The sequence below is a fragment of the Phyllostomus discolor genome, chromosome 1 (genome assembly GCF_004126475.2).
Source record: "Phyllostomus discolor isolate MPI-MPIP mPhyDis1 chromosome 1, mPhyDis1.pri.v3, whole genome shotgun sequence".
In the NCBI taxonomy this organism is placed as follows: Eukaryota; Metazoa; Chordata; class Mammalia; order Chiroptera; family Phyllostomidae; genus Phyllostomus; species Phyllostomus discolor.
The window spans coordinates 180,257,895-180,285,762 of NC_040903.2; the positions used below are offsets into that span (position 1 = coordinate 180,257,895).

The 27,868-nt window shown below is 37.2% G+C and overlaps 1 protein-coding gene across 1 annotated transcript; it reads left to right on the forward strand.

Annotated features, from left to right (window-relative positions):
- The first annotated feature begins 3,492 nt into the window (after positions 1 to 3,492).
- On the forward strand, positions 3,493 to 27,572 carry PSMC6 (proteasome 26S subunit, ATPase 6). Its single transcript, XM_028505895.2, has 14 exons — positions 3,493 to 3,652; positions 4,846 to 4,925; positions 5,015 to 5,054; positions 5,296 to 5,348; positions 7,628 to 7,695; positions 7,912 to 8,026; positions 10,031 to 10,118; positions 12,018 to 12,079; positions 12,165 to 12,288; positions 12,643 to 12,704; positions 14,032 to 14,152; positions 14,299 to 14,379; positions 22,819 to 22,890; positions 26,368 to 27,572. The coding sequence occupies exons 1-14, from the start codon at positions 3,526 to 3,528 to the stop codon at positions 26,484 to 26,486; spliced, it is 1,212 nt and encodes a 403-aa protein (XP_028361696.1). The 5' UTR covers positions 3,493 to 3,525; the 3' UTR covers positions 26,487 to 27,572.
- Positions 27,573 to 27,868: the final 296 nt, after the last annotated feature.

Genomic DNA, 27,868 nt, shown 5'->3' on the forward strand with positions numbered 1-27,868 from the left:
CTAGAAAAAAGCTATGCAACATCCCTAGAGAGTCTGGACTAGAGCAAGAGGACTGCGGCCTCCCAGAGGAGTGTCCCTGGGTCAAGCATGGGACTGGAGGGACACCTGATGGTCTGGCATTCTGAAAAACATTGTTCAGAGGGAATTTACAGTTGTATTGTAAAGTTGGGAAGAAAAAGTGAGTTTAAAAAAAAAAGAGCCCATTTTTAAAATGGGGCAGGTTTCATTCCAGGAAGTACAAAACAATTTTATAATAAAGCAGATCTAACTACATAGTGTATTACTTGATTTATATCACCCCACAGTAAAACAAATATTGGATAATGATTTAACCAACACTTGTATATGTTGTATGTATGGAGGGTGAATGAAGGCGGGGAAAGTGGATACCTGGAGTGATACAGGGATGCTAAATCTTCATTTACCTTGTGAGGAAGTCAAAAGATAAATCCTAAAATTGACCTATCAAGAAATAGCAGTATAAGCATATTATGTTGAAATAGGGAAATAAATATACAAAAAAAAAACATGTTCAAGAATTGGGGAATGGGATTTGTGTAGATAGGGTGGGGTAGCAGACTCCCCTTTTTTAACCTAGACCTTGTAGGACTGCTTTTTTTTTTTTAAGAAACTATCTTTGTGCATTATTTTGATTAAAGAAGAGTTATTCAAAAAGCCTAGAAATTCTAACTTCTATTCCTACCTCAGCATCTTCTTACTGCTTAGCTATAGAACATGTAGTTAAATATATTCTGGTAAATACTTGGGGATATGTACTTGGGATGTGTTGTGCCTGATGTGTGAGCAAAAGTAGTTGCTACTTGTCTATCTGCTACTATTTCCAAGTTTCTATCTGGAAAAACATCAGTTCCTGTCTGATTAGTTCTCTATCACTGTACAGCAAATTACCACAGAACTTAATGGCTGAAAACAACAAACATATTGTCTCACAGTTTTTGTTGGCCAGGAATTCAGAAGCAGCTGAACTGGGTTGGTTATGTGACTCAGTTTCTAATGATGTTTCAATCAAGACTAGGGCTTCAGTCACCTAAAGGCTTGCCTAAAGCTGAAGGTTCTGCTTCCAAGAGGGCTCACTCTCATGGCTGCTGGCAGGAGGCCTCAGTTTCTTGCTGGCTGCCCCTTGCCATGTGAGCTTCTCCATAGATCTACTGGTGTGACCTCATCACATAACAGCTGGCTTTCCCCAGAGGGAGTGATCCAAAGGAGAGTGAGGAGGGGGCCCCAATGCCCTTTTATTATCTAGTCTCTAGTTGTATACTATCACTTCTGATTTATTCTATTTGTCTAGAGCAAGTCACCAGACCTGGGACAGGGTGGGGTGGAGGGGAGAAGGGGTGGGAATTAAGCTCCACTTCTTGAAGTTGGACATATATTTAAAAAATTGTGTACATATTTTAAAACCACGGCATCCATCAATGTTACATTACAGTTAAGTAGATTAGGAGACTATCCTTAAATAATTTTTCAAAGATTTAAATCTGTGTCATCATTGTTATAATATCCCTTTTAATGGCCCCCCAAATAAGTTAGCCCTACTTTCTCATCTCTTTTACTCTGTGATAGTGTAACTTTTTGAGTACTAATGACATTTCTTAGTCTTTTTAAAAAAATCTCTGCTCACCTCTCATGGTGTCTGACATACATATTTATTCATTCAATTATATATATATATATATATATATATATATACACACACACCATCTTCTGGGGAATACAATAATGAGCAAGAAATAATCACAGTCCTTGTTTTCCTGGAACTTATAGTCCACCAGGAAAAAGACACTGACCATTTAATCACATTTATGACTGTATAATTAAAGATTGAATTACATTTTCTGATGAAGAGGAATCCAGTCTTACAGGTACATACAAAGAAGATATAGGGTTGTTCTGATGCAGCATTGGGAAAAATAGATAGGTTCATCTGTAGTTGGAATTTTGCCAGATGAGTGAGAAAAAAAAAACATGAGTCAAGGGAGTTTAAAATATTGGTATGTTATGTTGAAATAACACATTAGTATGTGCTTATACATACTTATTGAATTGAACCAAATTGAGCTGTCCTTTTTTCTCTCTGCCTCATCCACCCTTTGTTATTTCTTGATGTCAGAGGTGCTATATTTTGGTATAGATGGACTCGTTTGACCAGACTAGTTGCAGCTGAGTGGGAAAGGGACTATTTCTGCTCAACCCATTCTCCTTGTTTATTGTCAGCTGCAATTCCCAGTTATATTTAGAAAAACAGAACAGAACATTCACACAAACACACGTAAGATTTTCTTCCTAATAAATTTGAAGACATCGTTTATGTGAGTTTGGTAACTTAATTCACGTAAATTTACATTTTATATGTATAGATAGGATATACCTATTTGAACTCAAACATTCAGGCCCAGTGGATAAGATGAAATCAAATAGACTCTATTTAGGGAATTTGTCTGATTCTACTAGAACAACCATAAATTCTCCCCAGGAACAATCCTGGAAAATGGTACAGCATTAGGGACCTGTATTGCAAAAAATGAGGTCATGACTTTTTTCAAAATAAAAATTTAAAATAACGTTATTGAATGCTTACTATGTATCACACGTTATATTAATAGCTAGAGGCACACTATCTTATTTGATACTCATAACATCCCTATGAGATAGGTGCAATTCGTATGCTCATTTTACAGAATATTGAGAGATTAAGTAATTTGTCCACAAGTACAGAAATCTGAAAGACAGTTCTATCAGACTTCAAGTTCCTGACTCGGCCTATTTCAGCTTCTTTATCTTGTGTCCACATCTCCACAACCCCTGGCTTTCTGCTGTCATTGGCCTCCTTTCTGGTCCTGGAAGTGAGCCAAGCTCTTCTGCACCTCACGATCTTTGTTTGCACTTGTTGTTTCCTCTGGAAGATTCTTCTCCAGTTTGTTGCTCAACTGGGTCCTTATTTCAGATATCTGTTCTAAATTAGTTCTCCTAACCTTGCTCTATAACATTACCATATTTTATTTCCATTAAAATATAGTACTTACTACATTCTGAAATTATTTTTTTAATCTCCCCACTAGATTGTATCTCTATAACTGAATGAGTAAGTGAATGAGATATCCTAATCTGTCTGCACCCGGAGGTCCTGGATAGTAGTATTGTGTTATACCGATATAACATCAAAGCTCTCTATATAGACAGATTGCACATTTCCTACTTCACTCCCATCTTAGCTTAATACAAAGTGTTTTGTGGTTCCAGGACAGCGGTGACTCAAGAATAGCAAGGCCTCTCAGAATGGCCAGAATAACAGCACCCTGCTTTACCCAGCCCCACCAGTCGGGGGCAGTGTGGCGGGAGGCTTCCTTCGGCGCACGTCAACGCCCTACGTAAAAGAAGACGCGGTAGTGAGAGAGGTGGAGTAGAGAGGCGGAGCCAACCGGAAAGGGCGGGATCATCCTCAAACCCGCCTTTTCCAAGGAGGCCCTTCTCCCTTTCCCCGCCCCTTCCCCCGCCCGGGCGGCCATGGCCATTCCCGGCATCCCCTATGAGCGACGGCTTCTCATCATGGCGGACCCAAGAGATAAGGCGCTTCAGGACTACCGCAAGAAGCTGCTGGAGCACAAGGAGATCGACGGCCGCCTTAAGGAATGTGAGTGCATCTTTCTTTCCACATAATCTCGTGCCCGAACCCTCTTCTGTCTCTGACAAAGCGGAGGCCTTTGGCGGAGCCCGCCAACCTCGCTCTGACGATGGGAAGGCCTCGGTCCAGGGACAAGGCGCTTTGTCATCGGGCCCTGAGATTGGGAAGCAGAGCCCCTTCGGCGTGAAGATGGCCCAGTCTGGGCCAGGTGACAGAAAGAACATTCCTGAGATGGAATTGAAAGAGGACCAGAGGAGGCTTGGGGAAGAAGCGGTCCAGGGATGCTTCCCAGGTTGGGGTGCAAAGAGGGCAGTGCTGCTGGAGTCCCGGCACCGGGAGAAGGGAAGATACTTAGGTCAAGAAAGTTCAAGCAAGAGATGAGACTCGGGCAGTTGGTGTGTTAGTGGAGTGGAAAGCCGCCCACGGAGCTTGAGGAGTCCATCCGTCATAATAACCCTCCTCGTCTCCTCTTGTGCTTTGAGTTGTACTGCATCAGGCACACAGGTTTCCTTTAACTGCTGAGCTGAAAGGTCACTTATATTTTTTGATAGTGCACCTTTTTTTGAAAGGTGAATTAAATGAAGACCATAATCATGTAACTCTGCGGAGCACTCCACCAGTTGCCGTCATTAGGATAGAAAGTCAGAGAGTAATAATCCGTATGGATAGGTGAAGTGACGAGAAAGAGGCAGATTTATCACTGACTAGTGTGGCTCAGTGGATTGAGTGCCAGATTGGGAACCAAAGGATACCAGGTTCTATTCCCAGTCAGGGTACATGACGGTTGCAGGCCAGGTCACCAGTAGGGGGCCCTGGAGAGGCAACCACCCATTGATGTTCTCTGTCTTTCTCCCTCTCTCCCCTTTCTAAAAGTAAATAAATAAAATCCTGAAAAGAAAAGGTCAGACTTTTATCATTTGAATTTGTAGTCACAAATCCGGAAGTGTCAGTGTCTTATCTGCTAAGAACATAATCTAAAATGTGCTCAAACAACAGGTATTGTCAATTAAAAAAATAAAAATATGATGCTGTCTCTTACAGCATTTCGTTTTTATCTGGCACCTACAAACCTCATAATTTCTTTTGTGTTTTGATAGCTATAAAAATTATGTAAAGTGAAATAGACAAACTTAAGTGAGACTTAGTAACAAACTCACTGAGATTATTGTTTAATTAAAAATGTTCACATTATATTATTTCAGTAAGGGAACAATTAAAAGAACTTACCAAGCAGTATGAAAAGTCTGAAAATGATCTGAAGGCCCTACAAAGTGTTGGGCAGGTAGGTAATGGAGTTTGTGGGATAAAAGGGGTGATGGTAATTGCTTTTTAGCTCTTGGCAAAAGGTAATCCTTTTTTTCTTCTTCTTAGATTGTGGGTGAAGTACTTAAGCAGCTAACTGAAGAAAAATGTAAGTGTATTAATTGTTAATTAGTAAAGAAAAAAGAGTGGACTCTCTCCCTCCCACCACCACTTTTGAAATGCTTATTATTCTAATGACAGTAGTGAAGGTAGAGGCTATTCTTGCATAGACTTAATTTTCTTTCAATTATGTATTTTCTTGGAGGACAGAAATAAAACTCAGCCTGCCATCAATGTGGGTATATTTAATTTTTACTTGCTATTTTAAGTTTTTCTTTTTCTTTCTCTAGTCATTGTCAAAGCTACAAATGGACCAAGATATGTTGTGGGTTGTCGTCGACAGGTAACACTTAACATTTGTAATAATTGCTTTATAATTGGCAAAAGTACTTTCATATAAGTTATTTAATTCTTGAGGTAATCAGGCCAGGTATTATGCTCATCATTCACAAAGGTGATTTGCTAAGATATAACTAATTATTAGCAAAGTCTGAACTCAACCCATGGGGTTTGACTCTTAGTATTCTCTACTTTCTGTTGTACTGAGTTGTCTCAGTCGGTTCTACAAAACTAGAAATCAAAGACTTTTAGAACTAGAAAATGTCTCAGATCATTTTATTTTAATGTCTTTTTTTGGAAGGGGATTTAAAAGGATTAGACCCTATCAATTACCTATGTTTTAAATTTAAATATTCAGAAATGTTACTTATATACAGTACTATAGCTTAAATTGATTTTATATGAATTCATTTAAATTAAAAAAACAATTAGAATAGGCAAATTGAAATAACTACACATTTTATTTTTCAGTCATCAAAATGCCACCAAATGGTTTTAAATTATTAGTAGCCTCTGAATCCAATTTATGTATTACACTATTTATTCTCTAGGAAGTATCCTTAGGGCATATTTATAAGTTCATTGGGAAGAGCTTTCTCTATTTGTTGTATCATGTTTAGGTTTTAGAACATTGATATAACATGGGTGTAGAATGGAATTTAACCCAGGGGCTAATTCTAAGTTTGGGATTTTGCCTAGCATATAAGTAGGATGACATTTTCTAAACCAAAGTATTAGATGCCTAGTCTGACACAGGATTTTTATGTCCTTTATAGGGCCCTCTGGATGCCAAAAGTTGGCCTTTCCAAGATATTTCATGGTTGTGTGAAGGCAAGGGAATATTTGAAACCTGGAAAATTTGGCCCTGGCCATGTAGTCCAGTTGATTAGAGAATCATCCCAATATGCCAACGTTACGGGTTTGATTCATCTGTCAGGGCACATACAAGAATCAACCAGTGAATGCATAAATAAGTGGAATAACAAATTGATGTTTCTCTCTTTCCCTCGCTCCCCTTGCTCTCTCTTATCCATCCCCCATGCCTCTCTGCCTCACTTCCTGTCTCTCTTAGATCAATAAATAAAAACAAAATAAACAAAAAACTGGGAAATACTAAAAAATCCAGAGTATAGCCTTGGCTGGTGTGGCTCAGTAAATTGAGTGCCAGCCTATGAACCAAAGGGTTGCTGGTTCTACTTCCAGTCAGAGCACATGCCTGGGTTATGGGCCAGGTCCCCAGTTGGGGGCATGTGAGGGGCAACCAATGAATGTATCACACACCTTGATGTTTCTCTCCCTCTCTTTCTCCTTCCCTTCCCCTCTCTCTAAAATTAAATAAATTAAATCTACAATAAAAAAGAAAAAAGCCAGAGTATATATTTCCTGTAGATGTAAATGACCTCCCTCAGGATCCTGACCAGTACCAAGCCCACAGCCCAGGCATGTGCCCTGACTGGGAATGGAACCAGTGACCTTTCATTCTGCACAACAATGCCATGGCAACTGAGTCACACTGGTCACAACTTTTTATTTTTCATGTTTTTTTTTTTAATTTATTGATTTCAGAGAAAAAGGAAGAGAGATGGAGGGAAAAATACAATTCGTTGTTATGCTTTTTTATGCATTCATTGGTTGATTTTTTTTTTTTTAAGATTTTATTATTTTTAGAGAGGGAAGGGAGGGAGATAGAGAGAGAGAGAAACATCAATGTGCGGTTGCTGGGGGTCATGGCCTGCAACCCAGGCATGTACCCTGACTGGGAATCAAACCTGCGACACTGGTTCGCAGGCTGCGCTTCATTGGTTGATTCTTATATGTTCTCTGACCTGGTTGAACTTGCAACCTTTGAGTATTAGGACAGTGCTCTAACCAACTGAGATACCTGGCCAGAGCTCACCTAAAAGATTTCTGTATAACTGCTTTGGCACCAGTTGCCAAAGTTGCTGTATTACAGTGCCTGAATCGAAATAATGAGCAGAACCATATTAAATATGAAGGTAAAATACTAAAGGCCATTGCTTCCTCAAAAACAAGGTCATTGCCACCTCAAACTTTGTGTATTAGTGATTTCATATTTCACACTGCAATTGTGCAAAACGGGCAGATGGAAATAACATTGAATTATAACATTTATACCCTCTGTTGTCATGGTGTTTATAACCTAATATTAGTGTTCTCTCTGAAGGGTAAAAATGATTATTTGTCTTCTAAATGTTTGGCTCTTGTTAGAGTGTTAGTCCTCTTTTTAAGTGTTTATGTAACTTCTTTGTTGTACAAAATTAGCTTGACAAAAGTAAGCTGAAGCCAGGAACAAGAGTTGCTTTGGATATGACTACACTAACCATTATGAGGTAAGTTTTTTATTCTGTATAGTTCATTTTTTGAGAGGGAAGATATGTTTTTTCAGATCACTGAATATTTTGTCTTTCTTTTACTAAATCCTAATTAATTTAAACATGTATTTTTATAAAAATCACCAACAGGTGTTTGCTCAAGCAGGTCATTTATACTCTATCTGTAGACTGAGCAAAAATACATTTTTAAAAGACAAATACTTGTCATCACAGATATTTGCCAAGAGAGGTGGATCCACTGGTTTACAACATGTCTCATGAAGACCCTGGGAATGTTTCCTATTCTGAGATTGGAGGGCTGTCAGAACAGATTCGGGAATTAAGAGAGGTTGGTGATGTATGCTTTGTTTTCTGAACTTAACAATAAGTAGTATTTCTTTTAAGACTCCTGAACGGGCCCTGGCTAGTGTAGCTCAGTGGATTGAGTGCAGGCATATAAACCAATGGGTCACTCACTGGTTCGATTCCTAGTCAGGGCACATGCCTGGGTTGCAGGCCAGGTCCCCAGTAGGGGGCATGCCAGAGGCAACCACACATTGATGTTTCTTCCCCTCTCTCTCCCCCTCCCTTCCCCTCTCTCTAAAAATAAAATAAATAAATAAAATCTTTTTTAAAAGACTGCTGAAGGGAGAAAGATGATGAGAAATTACCTTGTCCCAATAGTGGTTACTGAATAGTATACATTTAATATTCTTGCTGAGAAAAGAATAGCACTAAATATCTAGCTGTGAAAATTATAGGTGTTTGTTAATGTGGAGATAATTTGGTGTGAGAAAAATCCTGCTCTTTTTGACAAAGAAGAAAATAGCTAAGAATAATTGATATAATACAATGCCCATGACATTTGTGTTTTTGATTATCACAATAGGTTACTTGGGTCAGAGCACGCTTGGATAACATGTGTGATGTAGTTTTTCCTATAACCTTATTAGTGTTAGCTTCCCACTCATAGTAAAGTAAGTTACCTGTGTCCTAAGTGTATTTTATTTCAGTAGAGGTGTTTACCGCTGTTTAAGAAAATTACTGGCTTTAGGGTGGCTTAAACCTTTTAAGCTCTTAGGTGAAGAATTTAATCAGGGTTGCCTTGCTTGATAGCACAGGTGTCTTCTTAACAATTCTCCTTAAAGCACATTTATTGTCCTATTGATTTCACCCTAATTTAGGATGAAAATACTTAGGAATAAATGAAGACAGTTGGAATGGTTTACATCATCTGATTTAAGTCCTAAGCTAGTAGTTTTCAGACCTCAGTATATTAAATTTTCTGGAACTCTTATTAAAGATATGGATTGCTAGGCCCTCTGCATGGTTTTGATGTAGTAGACTGGGGGTGGGACAAAGGAATTAGCATTTAAACAAGCATTCCAGGTATTTATGTAACCAAATTATTTTTTGACCAAGATTGAGGAAGCACTGGCCTAAGTGTAAATTAAAGCCTATTCTCACTCTGTAGTTAATGAAGGGTCAACAGGGGAAGAAAAGTGCTTCATGGAACAGTAAAACCTTGTCTTTTACAGTGATTTGCCACATCAGGCACAGGAGCAGAAAGAATCCCTCCCTCTTTCTCTCACACACTGACCACATGTGCACACGGTACCCTTTTCCATCTGCATACACTTCGGAACATTGATCTCTCACACTTTTAGCTTGTCTTAATCACACCTCCTGCACTCAACTATGCAATAGAAGTTGATCTCCAAGTTGTTGGCATTATAAAGAGTTTAAATTGGGCAGTTAAACCCTCACTTTTTCTATTCTCATTTTTTTTCCTTGAATCAGTCTTAGGACCTTGAAAGCAGAATATGTGGTTCTTGTAAGGCTGCTATGATAAACTGCCAATGTGTGAAAATTTTATATACTTTCTTTTCATAGTGGCAGTTATAACACCATATTTCCCCATTTTATAATTTGTATTGTGTTCCCAAATGCAAAAGAGTATATATCTTTTGATTTTTATTTTTTGAATAACTGATTTTTTTGTAGTGTAATTTTTTCATTGAGGCACAATTTATATTCATTAAAATGCATATTTTTAAGTGTACAATTCAAATGTGTTTTTGATAGATTATATGCCTGTGTAACCATCACTCTAGTCAAGTGTATGGTTTGTTAAAATAACCACACAGTTTTTAATTAATTAATCTAAAAACATTTAACTATTTTTAGATGTAAGAAATATCTGAAGAAAACTCTCTAATGCGGTTTTACATAACAGAATTCTAGACTACTATGAATTATGATGTGTATAACTAACTATACTAATACTTAAAGTATTTGAAAGTACATCAGAATCTTTACCATCTGTTTAAGAAGCGTACAACTTCTTTTCTAGGTGATAGAATTGCCTCTTACAAATCCAGAATTATTCCAGCGTGTAGGAATAATACCTCCAAAGGGCTGTTTGCTATATGGACCACCAGGTTGGTATTGAATTATGTCCACCTCATTAATGAATGAATTAAGGAATAAAAAAAAATAAGTTAGAAATTTAACTTGGGCATTTCCTACCTCCACATTGTTCGGAGTAAGAAAAGATAAGAGATGTGTGTCTGCTGTTCTCTCAGCATGCCTAGTCCTCTAGTGCCTTATGGGATATATAGTTGATCCTTGAGCAACATGGGATGGGGTTGGGGGCACTGGCCACCCCCCACACAGTCAAAAATCTACATGTAACTTATGACTCCCCCAGAACTTAACTATCCTTAGTATTGTCAGGGATTGGTTCTAGGACCCACAGGGATATCAAAATCTGTGGATGCTCAAGTCCCCTACATAAAATGGCATAGACCAATGCATACAGTTGGCCCTCTGCCTGCGCAAACCCCCAACTGTGGACTGAAAACAGTACAGATACTTATTGGAAAAAATCCACATATTAGTGGGCTCGCACATTTCAAACCCATGTTCAAGGGACAACTATATATTTTAATGTGCTAAATGTTAAACGTGATTCTAATGTAATGGTCCTACATGGTTCACAGACCTTTGGGTGTCCCTGACATACTTTCAGGGAATCTACAATGTCAAAACTTATTTTCATAATGCTAGGATGTTAGTTGCATTTTCACTGTGTTGGTGTCTGTGCTGATCTTGCAAACCCAATGTGGTAGAACTGCTAATGTCATAGCATGAATCAGTTAAGCCAGTGGCACGAAGTGGTGCTCGTAGTCAATGTGTTTTTGACCACTCACTTGGAGTATTTTTTTTTTAAAAGCCAGTTTCACTTAAAATGTCTTTGGTAAAGTAGTAAAAATTATCTTTTTAATTATTTTTTAAAATGTTATTTACATATTTATAGAGAGATAGGAAGGGAAGGAGAGAGAGAAGGAGAGAAACATCAGTGTGTGATTGCCTCTCACATGTTCTCTACTAGGGACCTGGCCTGCAACCCAGGCATGTGCCCTGACTGGGAGTAGAATCGGCGACCCTTTGGTTCGCAGGCTGGCACTCAGTCCACTGAGACACACCAGCCAGGGCAAAATTATTAGTGTTATTAAATCTTGATACTTGAATACCATCTTGATTCTGTGTGATGGAATGGAAGATACATATAAAGTACTTTTGTTGCCTATTGAATAGGATAATTAATCTCTTGTGCAGTTATTTTCGTTGCTAGCCAATTTAGCTGAAAGGATAATTTATAGATAATCTGTGGTTATCAGACTGGTTATTGGTTATTCATACTGATTATTGGTTACCTGGCACAAGTTTTTCACAAATGAATAAAGTTAGCCTGTCGTGATAAAGAAAACAACTGACATCATTTGTAGCCAGTGATAAAATTGGACCTTTCAAGGAGAAATTAGAGTTTTTGAAAATTTAATCCAGCACTGTGAGCTTGATAGCTTTCTACTATGTTAACATTTAAAAAGATGAGATTGGTGGTAATACTAACAAGTGTGATTTTTAAATAATGTATAATGAAAAATAACCAACATTTCAAAGATTTCCATAACTTACTAAGTTAACAGTTTCCAAATAATCAATAATTGATATACAGTGTCATGCATGGGTAAAAGATCCATTTAGTGTACAGGACAGATTAATGTATTTTAATGTAACAGGTTTCTATTGTAGTCTATTTATACATAGTGTTTGATATATTTCCAAAGTTATATTCAGTATGCTTAAAATAAGATTACAAGGACCATTTTGAATAAAATTTAAAATTGAATGTAGAAGTACAGTGGAATTTTCACTGGAAATTCTGTTTAGGATTTAGCTTCCATTTTGCAGAATTTACTAGTCAAAGGATTATATTCTCAAAAGGCTTTTGAAAGTTTTACTTTCTGTCTAATTAGAACTTTTGTTATTCCTAGGTACAGGAAAAACACTCTTGGCACGAGCTGTTGCTAGCCAGCTAGACTGCAATTTCTTAAAGGTAAAGGGAAGACTCTTTGTAGATGCTGAGATTAAATTTTATTTGAATTATCTTATGTTTACCTTAATGTTTTTTCTTTAATCAGGTTGTATCTAGTTCTATTGTAGACAAGTACATTGGTGAAAGTGCTCGGTTGATCAGAGAAATGTTTAATTATGCTAGGGATCATCAGCCATGCATCATTTTTATGGATGAAATAGATGCTATCGGTAAGAATAACATCTTAAACTTTTGTCTTAAACTTTTCTTGGTAGTGTTAGGAAACTTTTTTAAATCTAAAGGAACTTTTTTCCTTTTTTTCTAATTGCTACTTTTATGAAGTAGCAAAATAAGTTGGGTGTTATTTTTTAAAAATTCTTAAAATTTAACCAGTTTTAATTTATAACCTTTGACATTGACAAAATAAGAAATGTTATACCAAAATCATTAATTTTGTCAGTATAATTCTTAATACCTAATTTTTATCTTAATGTTTTTAACCCTAGACACTATCATATCCTGTCTTTTAAATGATAGTTATTGAGGAAAAGAATTTATATGAGCTTCCATGTAATTTTTTTTAGGTGGTCGTCGGTTTTCTGAGGGCACTTCAGCTGATAGAGAGATTCAGAGAACTTTAATGGAGGTAATATGTGGTAAAGGGGGCTTATGGAGAAATCAATGTTTATTGAATAAAGAAGTAAACTCAGATATTTGAAGGTCAAATATGTATAGTAGTTTAAATGAAGAATATACTTGACTGTGAAATTTGAAAATACTGACAGGAATGAACACATTTCTCCACCACACTCTTTAGTAAGAAAATGACTATTAGAAAATAATAGGGGCATCTACAAAATTCCCATTTTGCAGTCAATCAGATATTTAAATTGTATATGGTACTACTTGTAGTGTGGATATGATCTCATGATAGTTTTATTAGACATTTTATGAGTAATGGACATAGTAAAACTAGTGGCAATAAACGAGTTACGTATGAGTCTGATCTAAAAATCACTAACACTTTCCTTTCTTACTATATTGCTGAGAATGAGAGGAAACTGAATAGTGTTGATAATTGAAGAAGATGGATGCTGGGATAAATGTATATAACACCTTTCCCCATCCCAAAATCTGTGAAAGTAATGGCAAGAGCCCAAATATATTTTCAACTTCTACAAATAGAAGCTAGGTAGCATAGGTAATGCAATGTCAAATTCTGCCTGAGTATGGGTATTTGAAACTTACTTTTCATAAGTTATACTATTTGCTCAGAAGATATGCTGTATTTTAAAATTAGTTATAGAGTCTCCTAGAGACCTTAAGTTGAGGTATTTTAAAACAACACTGATATTAGTTTTATTCATGTAACTGGTATGTTAGCTAATGCATTTGGGGAAAGAAATAGACATGTGAGGCCAGCTATATTTTAAAGAGTTTGTTGAATGTGGTTAGGTTTTTCAAAATTCAAGAAAACTTTAAGAAGCAAAGGAAATATGGTTAGTGTCTCACTATTTCTATGTATAGTAGAATTATTTGAAAAGATATTTTAATGGATTTGTTATTAAATTTGTAGAAAAATCATTGTGTCTGGTTATCCTAATGTAAATTTTATGTAATGCATACCATAAGCACTTTATGTGTTAGATTTTATTATTAGCTTTTATTTTTAAAAGTAATGGAAAGAACATTGGAAATCAGATCTACATAGTTTAGTTTTATAATATTTGACGATATGGAAACCTTCAGACTTACTAAAACTACCTGATAGCTATAAAAAGGATGGATAGTACATTCCTTAACATAAGAGAGAAAAAACAGGATTCCACAAAATGATCATTTTGAATGTTACATAGCTGTCTGTAGGCAAACATTTCATGGTATTAGGCATATAAAAGTTGTACCTATGTATTTTTTTAATGGCTAGGATGCTTTGTAAAATCTGTTTATGATTTTTATTTATAAATACTTAGTTACTGAATCAAATGGATGGATTTGATACTCTTCATAGAGTTAAAATGATCATGGCTACAAACCGACCAGATACACTGGATCCTGCTTTGCTCCGTCCAGGAAGATTAGATAGAAAAATACGTGAGTTAAGGCCTTCTACCTGCTGTATATTTCCTTTGTCCTTATTCAGTTCTCTTTCCATACCTTTTCCTCACCCCCTACTTTATTACAAAATTAAAGCAAAAAAAATAACTACAAAAGAATTTTTTATAATTTCTTATTTTCAGATATTGATTTACCAAATGAACAAGCAAGATTAGATATATTGAAAATCCATGCAGGTCCCATTACAAAGCATGGTGAAATAGGTAAGGAAATACCCTTTTTTTTATGTGTATTTACATTTGGTAAATGAAGCAAAAGGCTATCATACATCATAGATAGTCTATTCAGCCTGGTTTTACTTTCATTTTTAATTGTTGTATTTTATTGATTATGCTGTTACAATTGTCCCACTTTTTTCCCTTTTCTCCACTCCACCTGGTACCCCCATTCCCTCCAGCAATCCCCCCCTTAGTTCATGTCCATGGGTCATACATACAAGTTCTTTGGCTTCTCCATTTCCTATAATATTCTTAACTTCTTCCTGTCTATTTTGTACCTACCAATTATGCTTCTTATTTCCTGTAGCTTTTCCCCCATCCTCCGCCTCCCCTCTCCGTGCTGATAAGCTTCCACATGATCTTCATTTCTATGATTCTATTCTTGTTCTGATTGTTTGCCTAGTATTTGTTTTCATTGTTATTTTTTTTAGGTTCCATTGTTGATAGTTGTTTTGTTTGTTGTCATTTTACTGTTCATAGTTTTGATCTTCTTATTCTTAGGTAAGTCCCTTTAACTTTTCATATAAAAAGGTGTTGATGATGAACTTTTTCAGCTTAACCTTGTTTGGGAAGCATTTATCTGTCCTTCAATTCTAAATGATAGCTTTGCTGGATAGAGTAATCTTGGGTATAGGTCCTTCCTTTCCATGTCTTTGAATATTTCTTGCCAGTCCCTTCTTGCCTGTAAGGCTTCTTTTGAGAAATCAACTGATAAGTCTTATGGGAACTCCTTTGTAGATAACTCTCTCCTTTTCTCTTGCTGCTTTTAAGATTCTATCTTTAACCTTTGGCAGTTTAATTATGATGTGCCTTGGTGTGGCCCTCTTTGGGTCCAGTTTGTTTGGGACCCTCTAAGCTTCCTAGACTTACATGTCTATTTCTTTCACCAAATTAGGGAAGTTTTCTTTCATTATTTTTTCAAGTAAGTTTTCAATTCTTGCTCTTCCTCTTCTTTTGGCACCTCTATGATTTGGATATTGGTACATTTAAAGTTGTTCCAGAAGTTCCTAAGCCTCTCCTCGTTTTTTGAATTCATGTTTCTTCTTTGTATTCCAGTTGAATGTTTATTCCTTTTGTTCCAAATCATTGATTTGAGTCCCAGCTTCCTTCCTTTCATTGTTGGTTCTGTGCATATTTTCTGTATTTTACTTTGTATAGCTTTCACTTCTTTATTTTGTGGCCATACTCGATCATTTCTCTAAGCATCCTGATCACCAGTGTTTTGAACTCAGCATCTGATAGGTTAGCTATCTCCATGTTGCTTAGTTTTTTTTCTGGGGTTTTGATCTCATCTTTCATTTGGGACATATTTCTTTGTCTTCTCAATTTGGCAGCCTCCCTGTGTTTCTGTGTATTGGTAGAGCTGCTTTGACTCTCTGTGTCAGGCCTGTTACATTGTAAAGAGTGGAAATTTAGGTATTTGCCAGGATAGTGTAACCTGCTTGGTGGCTTTGTGTCTCTGTATGTGGGGGAGGGATCAGAGAGGAAACAATGCTGCTTGGTGGGCTCTCACCCCATTTCCAGTCACATCCCCCACTTCCTGTAAGCAACTAGTGCTCTTTTAGCTGCTGCCCTGGTGCTAATTACCAGAGTGGGTGGGTTTGCATGCATTCTAGGACCCTGTGGGCCCTTTAAATGGATTCTCCTGAGAAACTGGCAATTTCTTCCGCCACCCTAACCCCCACCAGTTTTTAAATCCAGAGGTTATGAGGCTTTATTTTCTGGTGCTGGAACTCTGGGCTACATGGTCTGGCCCGGGGCTGGGATCGCTCACTCCCTAGTTGTCCTTCTTGGTTTTTCCCTGCTGCATGTAAACGTGGGACTGCCCATTTTGCCAGCTACTGCTGTACCACACTGTGTCCTCTCTGCCCCTCCTACCCGTCTGGATGAATGTTTCTTCTTTAAATCCTTGGTTCGGACTTCCATACAGTTTGATTTTCTGGCAGTTCTGGTTGGTTTTTGTTTTTAGTTGGTTATTATCCTTCTTATGGTTGTGTGAGAAGGTGAAGCAAGTTTACCTATGTTCTATCTTGGCTGGAAGTTGTGCTTTATGCCTCAAATCTGGTTTTCAATTCAGAAATATTTATTTACCCTCAACTGCATGTTAGGAATTTTTCTAAGTCCTGGGGATATAGCAGTGAAGGAAACTGACAAATTTCTGCCTTTATAGAATATATATTATCAGGGAAAGACAAATAAAGTGAGTAAAATATATAGTATAATGGATGGTAGTAAGTGCTATGGAGAAAAATAAAGCAAGAAAAGGGGACTAGGTAATGCCAGGGACGGGTATGCATATGTGCATGTGTGCCTGTGTGTTTATATGAACGTAAATGGAGGTGCGAAGGGGGCGGCCTTACAAAGAGGGTAATGTTTAAGCAATGACCTGCAAAGGTGAAGGAAGTAAATATGGATATTTGAAGGGAAATTATGCAGAGGAAGCAGCAAGTAAGAAGGCTTTGAAGAAAGTATTTGTCTGGAACATTCTAGAGCAGCAAAGAGGCCACGGTGTTAGTGGCAGAGTAAATGGGACAGTAGTAGCAGTAAGTGAAATCATAGAAGTAATGAGGACCAGATTGTGTAGAACCTTACTGAGTCCACCATGTAGGAACTTTAATTTTAATTTTAAAGATATGGATGCCATTGGAGGATTGTTAGCAAAGGAATGATCTTTCTCTTATTTTGAACTTTTAATTGTAGAAAACTAGAAATAATAAAAGTAGAATTAAGCGTATAATGAACTTCTGACCTCAGGTACTCATTCATCACTTAGCCTCAGTAATTATTAACTCTACAGATGAAACGTCTCATCTATAATGTCACCTACCCCTTATCGTCTGTCTAGTTTTAAAAAGCAAATCTCAGCATTATATCTGTAAATGTTTCATTTTATCTGTAAATATTTTAAAATTCACTTAGGCTAAAAGATTATTATAGATACATGAAAAAGGAAAAGAAGCCAGAGGATTAGATAGGTTATTTCAGTGATCCAGGCAAAGCTGGTGACTTGGTCCACATTGGTTTTAAAGTAATGAGATTTTTGGATATATTTTGAAAATAGAGGTGACAAAATTTGCTGATAAATTGGATGTGGCATGGGAGCTAAAGAGAACCAGGGAAGACCTAGGTTTTTGACTCGCATAACTGAAATGATGAAGTTACTATCAGTAAAAAAAAATAAGGGAAGACTGGAAAGATTTGGTTTTAAAAGGAGAATAAGGAATTTGATTCTGGATATATTAAATTTGAGGTGCCAATTAGATATCCACATGTAGATATTGATTAGTAATCCTTTATGCATCAGTAGTTTGTTGGGGTGGTCTATGCTTGATGTATAAATGTGGGTAATAGCATAAAAATGGTTTTTAAAGTATTGAGATTAGATGAGATTTCTGAGGAAGTGAATGTGGATAGAGAAAAGATTCAAAAATTGAGCTAATTCTGACATTAAGAAGTTGAGGTGAAGAACCATAAAAGGAGATTAAGAGGGTATAGTCACAGAGTTAGGAGTAGAACCAGGAGCTGGTGGTATCCTAGAAGACAAATGAAGAAGTTGTTATAAGGAGGGATTAATTCCCTGTGAAATGCTGACAATGGGTCAGATAAGAGTTCTGAGAATGGGTTTTTGGATTTACTATATAGAGATCATCGGTGACTTACCAGAAACAATTTCTTTGGAGAGGTGGGAAAGCAAGCCTACTTCAAATGGGTTTCACAAAGATTGGAGAGACATTGAGTTTAGACATTTCTTTCAAGGAATTTTTTAAGTATATTTTAATGATTATGCTATTACAGTTTTCCCAGTTTTTCTCCCTTTATCCCCCCTCTGCCCTGTACCCCTCAACCCTCCAGCATTCACCCCCCCTTAATTCACGTGCTTGACTTGTACATATAAGTTCTTTGACTTCTCTGTTTTCTACACCATTCTTAACCTTTCCCTGTCTATTTTATGTCTACCAACTATGCTTCTTATTCCCTGTACCTTTACCCCCTACTCTTTCCCTCTCCTTCCCCTCTTCCCCACTGAAACCCCTCTATGTGATGCCCATTTCTCTGATTCTGTTCCTGTTCTAGTTGTTTGCTTAGTATTTGTTTTTGTTGTTATTGCTTTAGATTCAGTTGTTGATAGTTATGATTTTGTTGTCATTTTACTGTTCATAGTTTTTGATCTTCAATTTCTTAGATAAGTCCCTTTAACATTTCATATAATAAGGGCTTGATGATGATGAACTCTTTTAACTTGGCCTTATCTGAGAAGCACTTTATCTTTCTAAATGAGAAGCTCTTCCATTCTAAATGAAAGCTTTGCTGGGTAGAGTTATCTTGGATGTAGGTCTTTGACTTTCATGACTTGGAATATTTCATTCCAGCCCCATCTTGCTTAGAAGATTTCTTTTGAGAAATCAGCTGATAGCCTTATGGGAACTCCTTTGTAGGTAACTCTCACCTCTCCTCTTGCTGCTTTTAGGATTCTCTCTTTGTCTTTAATCTTGGGTAACTTGATGATGTGACTTGGTGTGTTCCTGTTTGGGTCCAACTTCTTTGGGTCTCTCTGGCTTCCTGGACTTCCTGGAATTCTATTTCCTTGGCCAGATTGGGGAAGTTTTCCTTCATTATTTGTTCCAATAAGTTTTCAACTTCTTGCTCTTGTTTTTCTCCTTCCGGTACCCCTATAAGTTGGATATTGGAATGTTTAAAGTTATCCCAGAGGTTCCTAAGCTTCTCTTCATTTTTTTGAATTCTTATTTCTTCATTCTGTTCTGGTAGGGTGTTTATTTCTTCCTTTTCTTCCAAATCATTGATTTGAGTCCCAGTTTCTTTCCCTTCAATGTTGGTTCTCTGTATATTTTTCTTTATTTCACTTTGTGTAGCCTTCATTCGTTCTTTCATTTTGTGACAAAGCTCAATCAGTTCCGTGAGCATCTTGATTACCAGGGCTTTGCACTCTCCATCAGATAGGTTGGCTATTTCCTCATCGCTTAGCTCATTTTCTGGAGTTTTGCTCTGTTCTTTCATTTGGGCCCTATTTCTTTGTCTTGGCGCACCTGTTAAGTTGTAAGGGGGAGGGGCCTTAGGTATTCACCAGGATAGGGTAACCCTCTTTGCCACACTGTGGTGCTATCTGTGATAGAGGGGCCAGAGGAGGAACAATGCAGCTTGCTTGCTGGGTTCTAGCCCCACTTTCCAACAAACTTGTGTGAGACTGGGAGTTTCTTCCATGGTGGCAATCCCCACTGTAGTCCACAGTGAGCTCTGAGTCTTGGTTTCCCATTCAGCCAGCCCTGCCTGTGCTATCTGCTGCCTCACTACAGGTCCTTTCAGCCAGCTCTGCTGGAGAGGTCTGCCACCTTGCCCCTCGTTCTGTTGGCCAGCCCCTGCCTAGCTATGCGGTCTGGTCAGCTGCCTCACTGAGGGCCCTTTCAGCCATCCCTGCCCGCAGTCTACCACGTTGCCATGGGTTCTCTCTGTCCCATCTCCCTCCTACTGGTCTGGTTGGTCTGGTTGACTGTTTCTTTTCATTCCTTGGTTGTTGGATTTCCATGGAGTTTGATTTTCTGGCACTTCTGGTTGTTGTTTTTAGATTGGTTGTTATCCTCATTTTAGTTGTGCAAGGAAGCGAAGGGTTTCTACCTATGCCTCCATCTTGGCCTGAACTCTTCTTTAAAGGAGTTCTATAGCAAAGAAGAGAAGAAAAAGACTTGTAGCAGAAATGGAGATAAGGATTTGGGGAAGTACTCATTAAGATAGAACTTAATTTTTATGCTGATGGTATAATCTAGGAGAGTACGAAATTGAAAATGCACTTTTCTTGAAGAGGAGTTGGCCCTGTCTATGAGCATATCTTACTGAACAGACCCATGGAGAGGGGACGATATACTATTACCAAGTGGACCCTCCCTTTTCCCCAGGTCCCCCTGTACTGCTTTCGGCTTGCCCACTGCCAGGGAATTATAGCTCTCAATGCCAGGGATTGGTGAAAAGGAATGGAATTATTTATTCAAAAAGGTATATAGACTTAGACTCTTCATTAAAATCTCAAAGTCCCTTAAAACACCCACAAACACACACAACCTTTCATTCCCCCCTTTGCCCAGTCTGGGGTACCATATCTCAGGAAAAGAAATAGAAGTCCGTAGCTCAGGTAGTCCCTGGCTCTTCCTAGTAATCCGTGATCAGCTCAGCTGGCAGGCCTCCCTCAGTTCCCAGCACTGTCAGCTGTGTTGCTGGGATCTCTAGTTCTTAAATCTAAAACCATGTGGCACCTTCTCCTGGTCCACCAGCAAGAAAGAGTCCTTTCACCTGTTTCCTTCCTGCACAGTCTCTTCTGCATTCTTCCAAACTGCTAAGAGAGTGCTCCATGCTGCTACATCCTGTCTTCCGGCTTCCTAAGCTTCATGGCAAAGGGAGACCCAAAACTGTGCTGATCTCCCTTTCTATCCCTTTCTCCCCAAAAGCCACGTGGTCTCCCTTTTTCATGACTGCTGCACCTGGGTTCCTCAGCAGCCCCATTTTGGACTCCTCCCACAATCAGCTACACCTGCCCACATTCCTGTATTTTTCCAGCACTAGGGTGCCATAGTAAGTCTGGGCAGGCATGGCCCCATGGTGTGGAGCCAGTCAACTCCAAGCTCTCATGCAGGTGCTGTAACCAGGGAGAGTTGCCTCCCAGTTATGTCATGGGTTGGAGTCACTCCCGTCTCCCTGGCTCATAGCTTGGCCAAAGCTACTTAACATATCCATGAAACCAGTTAAAAGTTATAGAATGTTAAATGACTGTGCTTGAGGTTAAGTTGGAAAACTGTTGGTATGCAGAACAACTCTCAGTTGCCCTGCTTGCTCCATGTGTCCTATCCCCCAGTTCAGACTTGTGGGGATGAGGACATCTTATATCTTTTTAATGTTTCCTAGACCCCATTACGAATCCTTGTTTGGGGACCCACCTGGCTGCACTCTGTTACACACAGACTTCATTTACAACAAGAAGAGGGAAGGCAGAATATATAGGTGCTGATGATGATAGGTTCTCAATAATGGCAGGAACTTCTAGAATTTTTCTTCTGAATACTTTTGTTTTCTAATTGAAATAGGAAGCGAGCTCAGAGTCAAGATGGGAAAGGATTGTTAAAGATTTAAGGACAGAGGAGAGGTTATAAAATATTTATTTATAGATTTGAGAGACTGGACTAGGGTAGAGGCCAACAAACCATGGGTTGGGGGCAAAATGCTATCTGCCTTCTGTTTTTATAAATACAGCTCTGTTGTAACACAACCATTTATTTGTAGTTTGTCTATGACTGCTTTCACACTCTAACCACAGAAATGAGTACTTTTGACAGAGACCTTATTGCCTACAAAGCCTAAAAAATATTTACTATCTGGCTCATTACAGAAAGTTGGCTGACCCCTGGATTAAAAGAATCTAGTATAATTACTAAGCAACTCTTAAAAACCCTTTAGAAGTTAATGGTCCAAAACAATTATAATTAGTTTATTACTGCCCCTCACTAATTTTTTCATTACTCATGTGAAAGAGTTTTGAGCTGGAAGGCCTGGGCTGACCTAAAAATGTCAATTTATAGATTTCTTTCAATACTGAGCTCTTGCTAGGTGCCATATACTGTGTTAACCTTGGGAATCCCTAATCTCAGGAAGTTTACTATTAATTTAGATCTGAATGAAGACTAATTAATGAATATTTGTATGATTTCTAATAGAAATTGACACACTCTGGATTGTCTGATAAAGGGTGTCTCAAGAGTTACTTACATTGTAGAGGTTTATTCTGTCTCTTATTTTTCTCCCCATTCTGTATCAAGTCCATAACTGCTATCCCACACCAGCAGTTGTTTAAGTCTGTCATGTGACTAGAAAGATCACTTAATAATTATTGTTATCATTAGATCTGATACCACTCGGAGCCTACACAAAAACCAGAAAAGCCACCCAATGCTTGATCTAGCATGTGAAAATTCCATGATAAAATTATTTCTGATGACTATTTTGGTATATTTATATTTGTCTTATGTGAGTAAATTCCACTGTTGTTACGGTTTGTTTTGGATGACTTGGTTTATTCAAATTAAATGTTTGTTTACAGTTTTAATGAGTTATAGTTGACTGATAATCTGAAGTTCACATGGGCATAACTGTTTCACTGCATAGAAAATTAACATGTTTTCAGATATTGAGCATATTTCTTGGTTTTAAAGTTTCAGAAGTATGTTTATTTTTTAATAAATTCTTGGTGCTGGTTTACTTAACAGAAGTATAGCTCGTGGTTGTTAATATTGTAGAGCATTAACAGAGATGAGGCCTAGCTGGTCAAATTCAAAGCAAGCTCTTCAGTTTAAATTTTTCATGTGAGCATAAATCAGAAAGAGGTCTCTTTTTAAAAACTAATTTCCAATATTTTTTCCTAAACAGATTATGAAGCAATTGTGAAGCTTTCAGATGGCTTTAATGGAGCAGACCTAAGAAATGTTTGTACTGAAGCAGGTATGTTTTTAAAGTAGTTTTTGTTGTTGATTTTTATTTACATTGCTAAAAATGTGTTGAGTTTGTCTAAAAGCAGAGCCTAGGCTTTGTAAGGAATTGGTTACTTGTTTTGGGGGACAGATTCAAAGAAGCAGGAAAGAACAGGGCAAGTGAGATGGGAAAAGGGAAAGTTATTATAAGGGTATACCATGGCGGGGGGTAGATTTTGAAGAGACCCTCAGAGAAACATACAGAATGCCATTTATGATTACCCTGTTACAAGACGTAAGACTGGCATTTATTTTCCAGCTCTCATCCCCCATTTGATGAGATTTACTCTTTGGAATGTTAACTCTTTTGCACTTCTGGATGCCTTAGAGTAGAATGTGGAAAGATAGACATGTGATAGGATACTGGTTCCCTGAAGTAAGTATGAGGCTGTACAGAATTGTTTGCCCACACCCATGGCTGAACTGAGACTGGGACAGCACCAGAGGAATCTGCTACAAAGTGGATGACATGCTTTCTGATGCTAGCCTTTCAGTACTAAGCTTTGAAAATTGATTTATGAATTTTGTGTTCATTCAACTTGTAAAATATAATAGTTTTTAAATATTATTTTCTCTATGGATTGTGTCTTATTTTTATTTTTGGTGCCAAGTGGCTTTAAAACCCTACATAGAGTCAATTAGTCTTTGTCCTCCACACAGAATCTTAAAATAGAAAAAATGTCTATGATAAAGTGTTACAATATGTGGTTACCTCTTTTTCATATCACCTTACGCCTGTTTTAGCATTTCTTGTAAATTCAACACAGCATTTAAAGAGGCTAGCTTCTCAGGCATAGCTTTTCCATAGGAGTATCTTTGTGGGTATATTGTGACTCAGTATCTGAATCAAATATCTACAGGTCTAGAAACCTCAGTATGAATCAGAGTAAATCATGCTCACAAAGACTTATTAATGAATAAAAATATTATATTAAGAGGTAAATTGTCATGTGACTTGAAGTACCTGAAATAATTTATGACATTTTCTTTCCAAAATCTATGTCAACCAACTTAATTATTAAAAAGATTGCTTTAGTGAAAATGGAATCCAAACAAAAGCAGTGTCAAAATCTCAAAGGCTGATAACATAAAATTATGATGATCTCTTTTTTCCACATATATAAAAAATTATTTTTAGGTATTTCCAAAAAGGAACTATAACTTCTGTGTGGATTAGCATTATAGCTTTTTAGTTGGGATATTCACATCTGGAGACATAGTGAAATTTTTTTTTTTTTTTAATTAGACTTCAAACTTTTTTATTCTGTAAGTTAAAACACTATATTCAGTTATGGTTGCATTTTCCTTTCAAATGTAGATATTTTCATGCTTTCTTGTCGGGGGCTCTGCCCACAGGACACCCCCCCGCCCCCCCGGCCGCAAGGGATGAGAATAGGTCTACCAAGATATGATCTGCTTGGGGAGGAAAGGTGGTCGATCTCTCCAAGGAGAAGGACCAGGAGCCTGTTCCTCAATGGGCTTTTATTGGGTTCATTTGCACAGGAATACAGATAAAGCTCATTAATCATTGTCAGGTAGTAAGGATCAAACAATAGATAACAAAGAACTCTGAGGGCCTATTTTGAGTCAGGGTCAGATAGCCAAAGAGCTGTAAAATTTTGAGGAACAAACTTACTTCTTCCTTGGACCCTTATCATTTAATTGAGCATTCTAAACAAAGCAGGTTTCACAGGATCTTACATATTCTTTCTTAGGCCTGATCGCCTGGGGAACCCGCCCTTTCCAGCACAGAGCTGCACCACCCTCTGTCATTGTTTCATACTTGGGTGGAGCAAGGGAAGTAAGGCAGCCAAGAGATTAGGAGACTTCTTGCAGACAGAATGAGGACTCAGGCTTTGTCAAAGCCAAGGGGTGATGGTCCATCACCCGCTTTTGCTGTGCCCCCCCAAAGTCCTTCCTTGGGGGCCTCCCACATGATCGTGCCTGTCTTAGGTCATTCCCCCCTTGGGGAATCTTACCTGTCATTGGCTAACTGACCAAGCTTTGGGGGCCAGTTATGGATGAAGTAAAAGGAGCAGAAGCGCTGCTCCTGCCAGGGAGATAAGCTTTTGTCTCCTCAGTGGCTTATGGTCCAAGGTTGCTCCCTCAGCCTTAGCCTTGGCGGGGTTACAGCTTCTGAAACTAGGCAGGGTGGTTCCCAACACTTTCTGGATTAGTATGTATCTCAGGTTCATTCATTCACTAAATCTGGAAACACAGGTTTGGAAAAATAACTTTCCTAATTTAGTTGTAGCCTTCTAAACAAATTTTAAAACTACAGTATTAAAAAATCATTAAAAATTTTGTATTCATCTCATTTCTCAAGACAACATAGAGTAGCTATTTTCAAGGCTCCTTGTAATTAGAAATCTTTAAAGGGAAGATAGGAAGTAACCCTTGAAATCTTCTATTCAAACCCATTCATTTTATATAAGTGAAAATTCAATATAAGCAGATCCTCAATGAAAATATTAGTAGGATGCATTTAATTAGTAGATAGTGATAACTTATTGGCTGTAGGTTGTCATCAAATTGGGAGTCTCTGAAGACCTGGGATCTGTATCTGTGATACAACTACATAAAGTTAAAAAGGAAAAACACAAACAAAAACTTTTATCCCTTTGTCAATCAGTATTTGAAAAGTCACATTAGAAACTTAAAGGAAAAAAATTGAATTGTGATACTTGAATAGGAAAGTCATTAAAATGTCAATTTGCATATAAATAGCATAATTGTAATATGTGAATAATGGCACTGAGTTTTGTTAAAGCCCACTTTTGGCTTTTTTAAATGTCTTATTCTCTGTACTTTGATTATTAACAAGTAAGGGCTGTCAGAATTACTGAAGGTGTTTTGTGTTTTCCCAAACCATATATGCATTGCTTCCTTTCAAGGAACTGCTGCTTGTAGAGTTAGGAAACCACTGCTTAGCCTTGGCTGGTGTGGCTCAGTGGATTGAGCACTTGTGGCCTTCAAGGTGCTGTTTCAATTCTGGGTCAGGGCACATGCATGGGTTGCAGGTCAGGCCCCCAGTTGAGGCCTGCAATCAAAGTTCCTTTCCCTTTTTCTCCTTTTCTTCCCCTTTCTCTAAAAATAAATAAAATCTTTATTTTAAAAAAAGATACGGTTGCTTAAAGTGTGTATATTTTGTTTATAGTTGGATTTTGTTTTCAAGATGCCATTGAGTACAGAGATTGTGTGATTCGGATTTTAAATATTCAGATAATTGTCTCACTGTTTTCTAGCTTTTGGTTTAGAAAATAATTCTCATGATTGCTATGGAAATTTACTGAACAATGAAAGTAATTTTTAACAAATCAGAACTACTGATTCAGAAGTAGTAAATGTAGGCTTCTTCATTTATTCCAAAGAATTACATTATTTAGTTTTCTTATAATACATAACCCACATATTATATAAAGCAGTTATGTTGTTTTATTCTCCACAGGTATGTTTGCAATTCGTGCTGATCATGATTTTGTAGTACAGGAAGACTTCATGAAAGCAGTCAGAAAAGTGGCTGATTCTAAGAAGCTAGAGTCAAAATTAGACTACAAACCTGTGTAATATACTGGAAGGATTTTGATGGATGTGCATAACAGACATTGGCTTAATGTAAAAATGAAGTTAAGGAAAATAATGTATGTATTGGCAATGATCTCATTAAAAGTGTATGAATAAAGAGATGAATAACAAAACTTAGTAATTCAGTAATTTTACATTAAGATTGGTACAGAAGAAATATGTATATTTGTTAATGCTGCATTTATTGCAGCAGAAGTTATAAAAGAATATGTTGTGGCTTTTCGTATTTGCTGTGTGGGCATTTTGTAAAACACTGAAAATGATTTGAGATAGTAGTACAAAGAGCATTTCTTATCACTTATGTCATTTGTTTTCCTCATCCTAAAAAGTTGAATAAAATCTGTTTGACTCAGCTCTACACATACTGTCTTTTGTAAAACTACGTTTACTATATAGTCCTTTAGGGTTTTTAGTAAGTAAACTATTTAATAACCAAGGTAAAGTTGCATTTAGATTGTTGGCTTTTGAATTTTAATTTAAAACAGTACCCACCCTGTTTTCATAACAGTATCTTGTTACGTGTTTTTATGTCTATGTCTATGTCTGTTCCTCCTTCCAGAAAGTCTTTATTCAATTTCCACCTACTATGATTTAGGCTGTGTAATAGTTAATTGAAATAGTACAGGCACATCCATAACTTTTAAGATTATGATTGAAAGTAATATTCTGTAATAAATGTGACTTAGTTTTCTTAAGTTATATGAGATGATAGTTCCCTTTTTAGAAGGTTAAGGTATGGATCTTCTTCCCAGAAAAATTCACACATAACTATATACAATTTTGCAAATACTAAAAGTTAAGGAGATTTATTATTTTATAAGCTCACCCATGAACTCTGTAGGTGTCTGTGGATACCAGACTAAGAGTGTCTAATGTAGGTAGGAGATGTTGATGTCAGAAATGTTCACAAAAAAAGTTCTGTTAGCTGTACACAGTTCTTGTTCATATCATGTGGCAATTAAAGCTTTAACAAATTACAATAGGAAATCATCATTGGGTATCAAGTAAAATTATCTTATTAAAGGTGTTAAAAAAACAAACTAGACCTCAGGTTCATAAACACTAAAACACAAACTATAAATGACCTGGGTAATTACAATCATTCAAATTAAAATGTAATTAATTAAATTAAATTAAAATCTTACTATCAGAGTATTGTATACCTTTTCATAACCTTAAAAGATACAGAACAGATTACATAGTGGTAGAGAAAATGGACCACTCAAGCCAGCCACCTATTACTCAAATTATTGAACAGTTCCATTTCTATAATATGTTGACAGTGCATTTCATAAATACAACAATATAAAAAGTAATAGGATATTTGTGGGGGAGGGTATAGGTCAAATATCCATGTAATTCTT

Coding starts and splice junctions, on each gene's coding strand:
- PSMC6 (XM_028505895.2), top strand. CDS start 3,526: ATGGCCATTCCCGGCATCCCCTATGAGCGACGGCTTCTCATCATGGCG. Junction 5,055..5,295: donor GCAGCTAACTGAAGAAAAAT/GTAAGTGTATTA, acceptor TTCTTTCTCTAG/TCATTGTCAAAGCTACAAAT. Junction 5,349..7,627: donor TTGTGGGTTGTCGTCGACAG/GTAACACTTAAC, acceptor GTACAAAATTAG/CTTGACAAAAGTAAGCTGAA.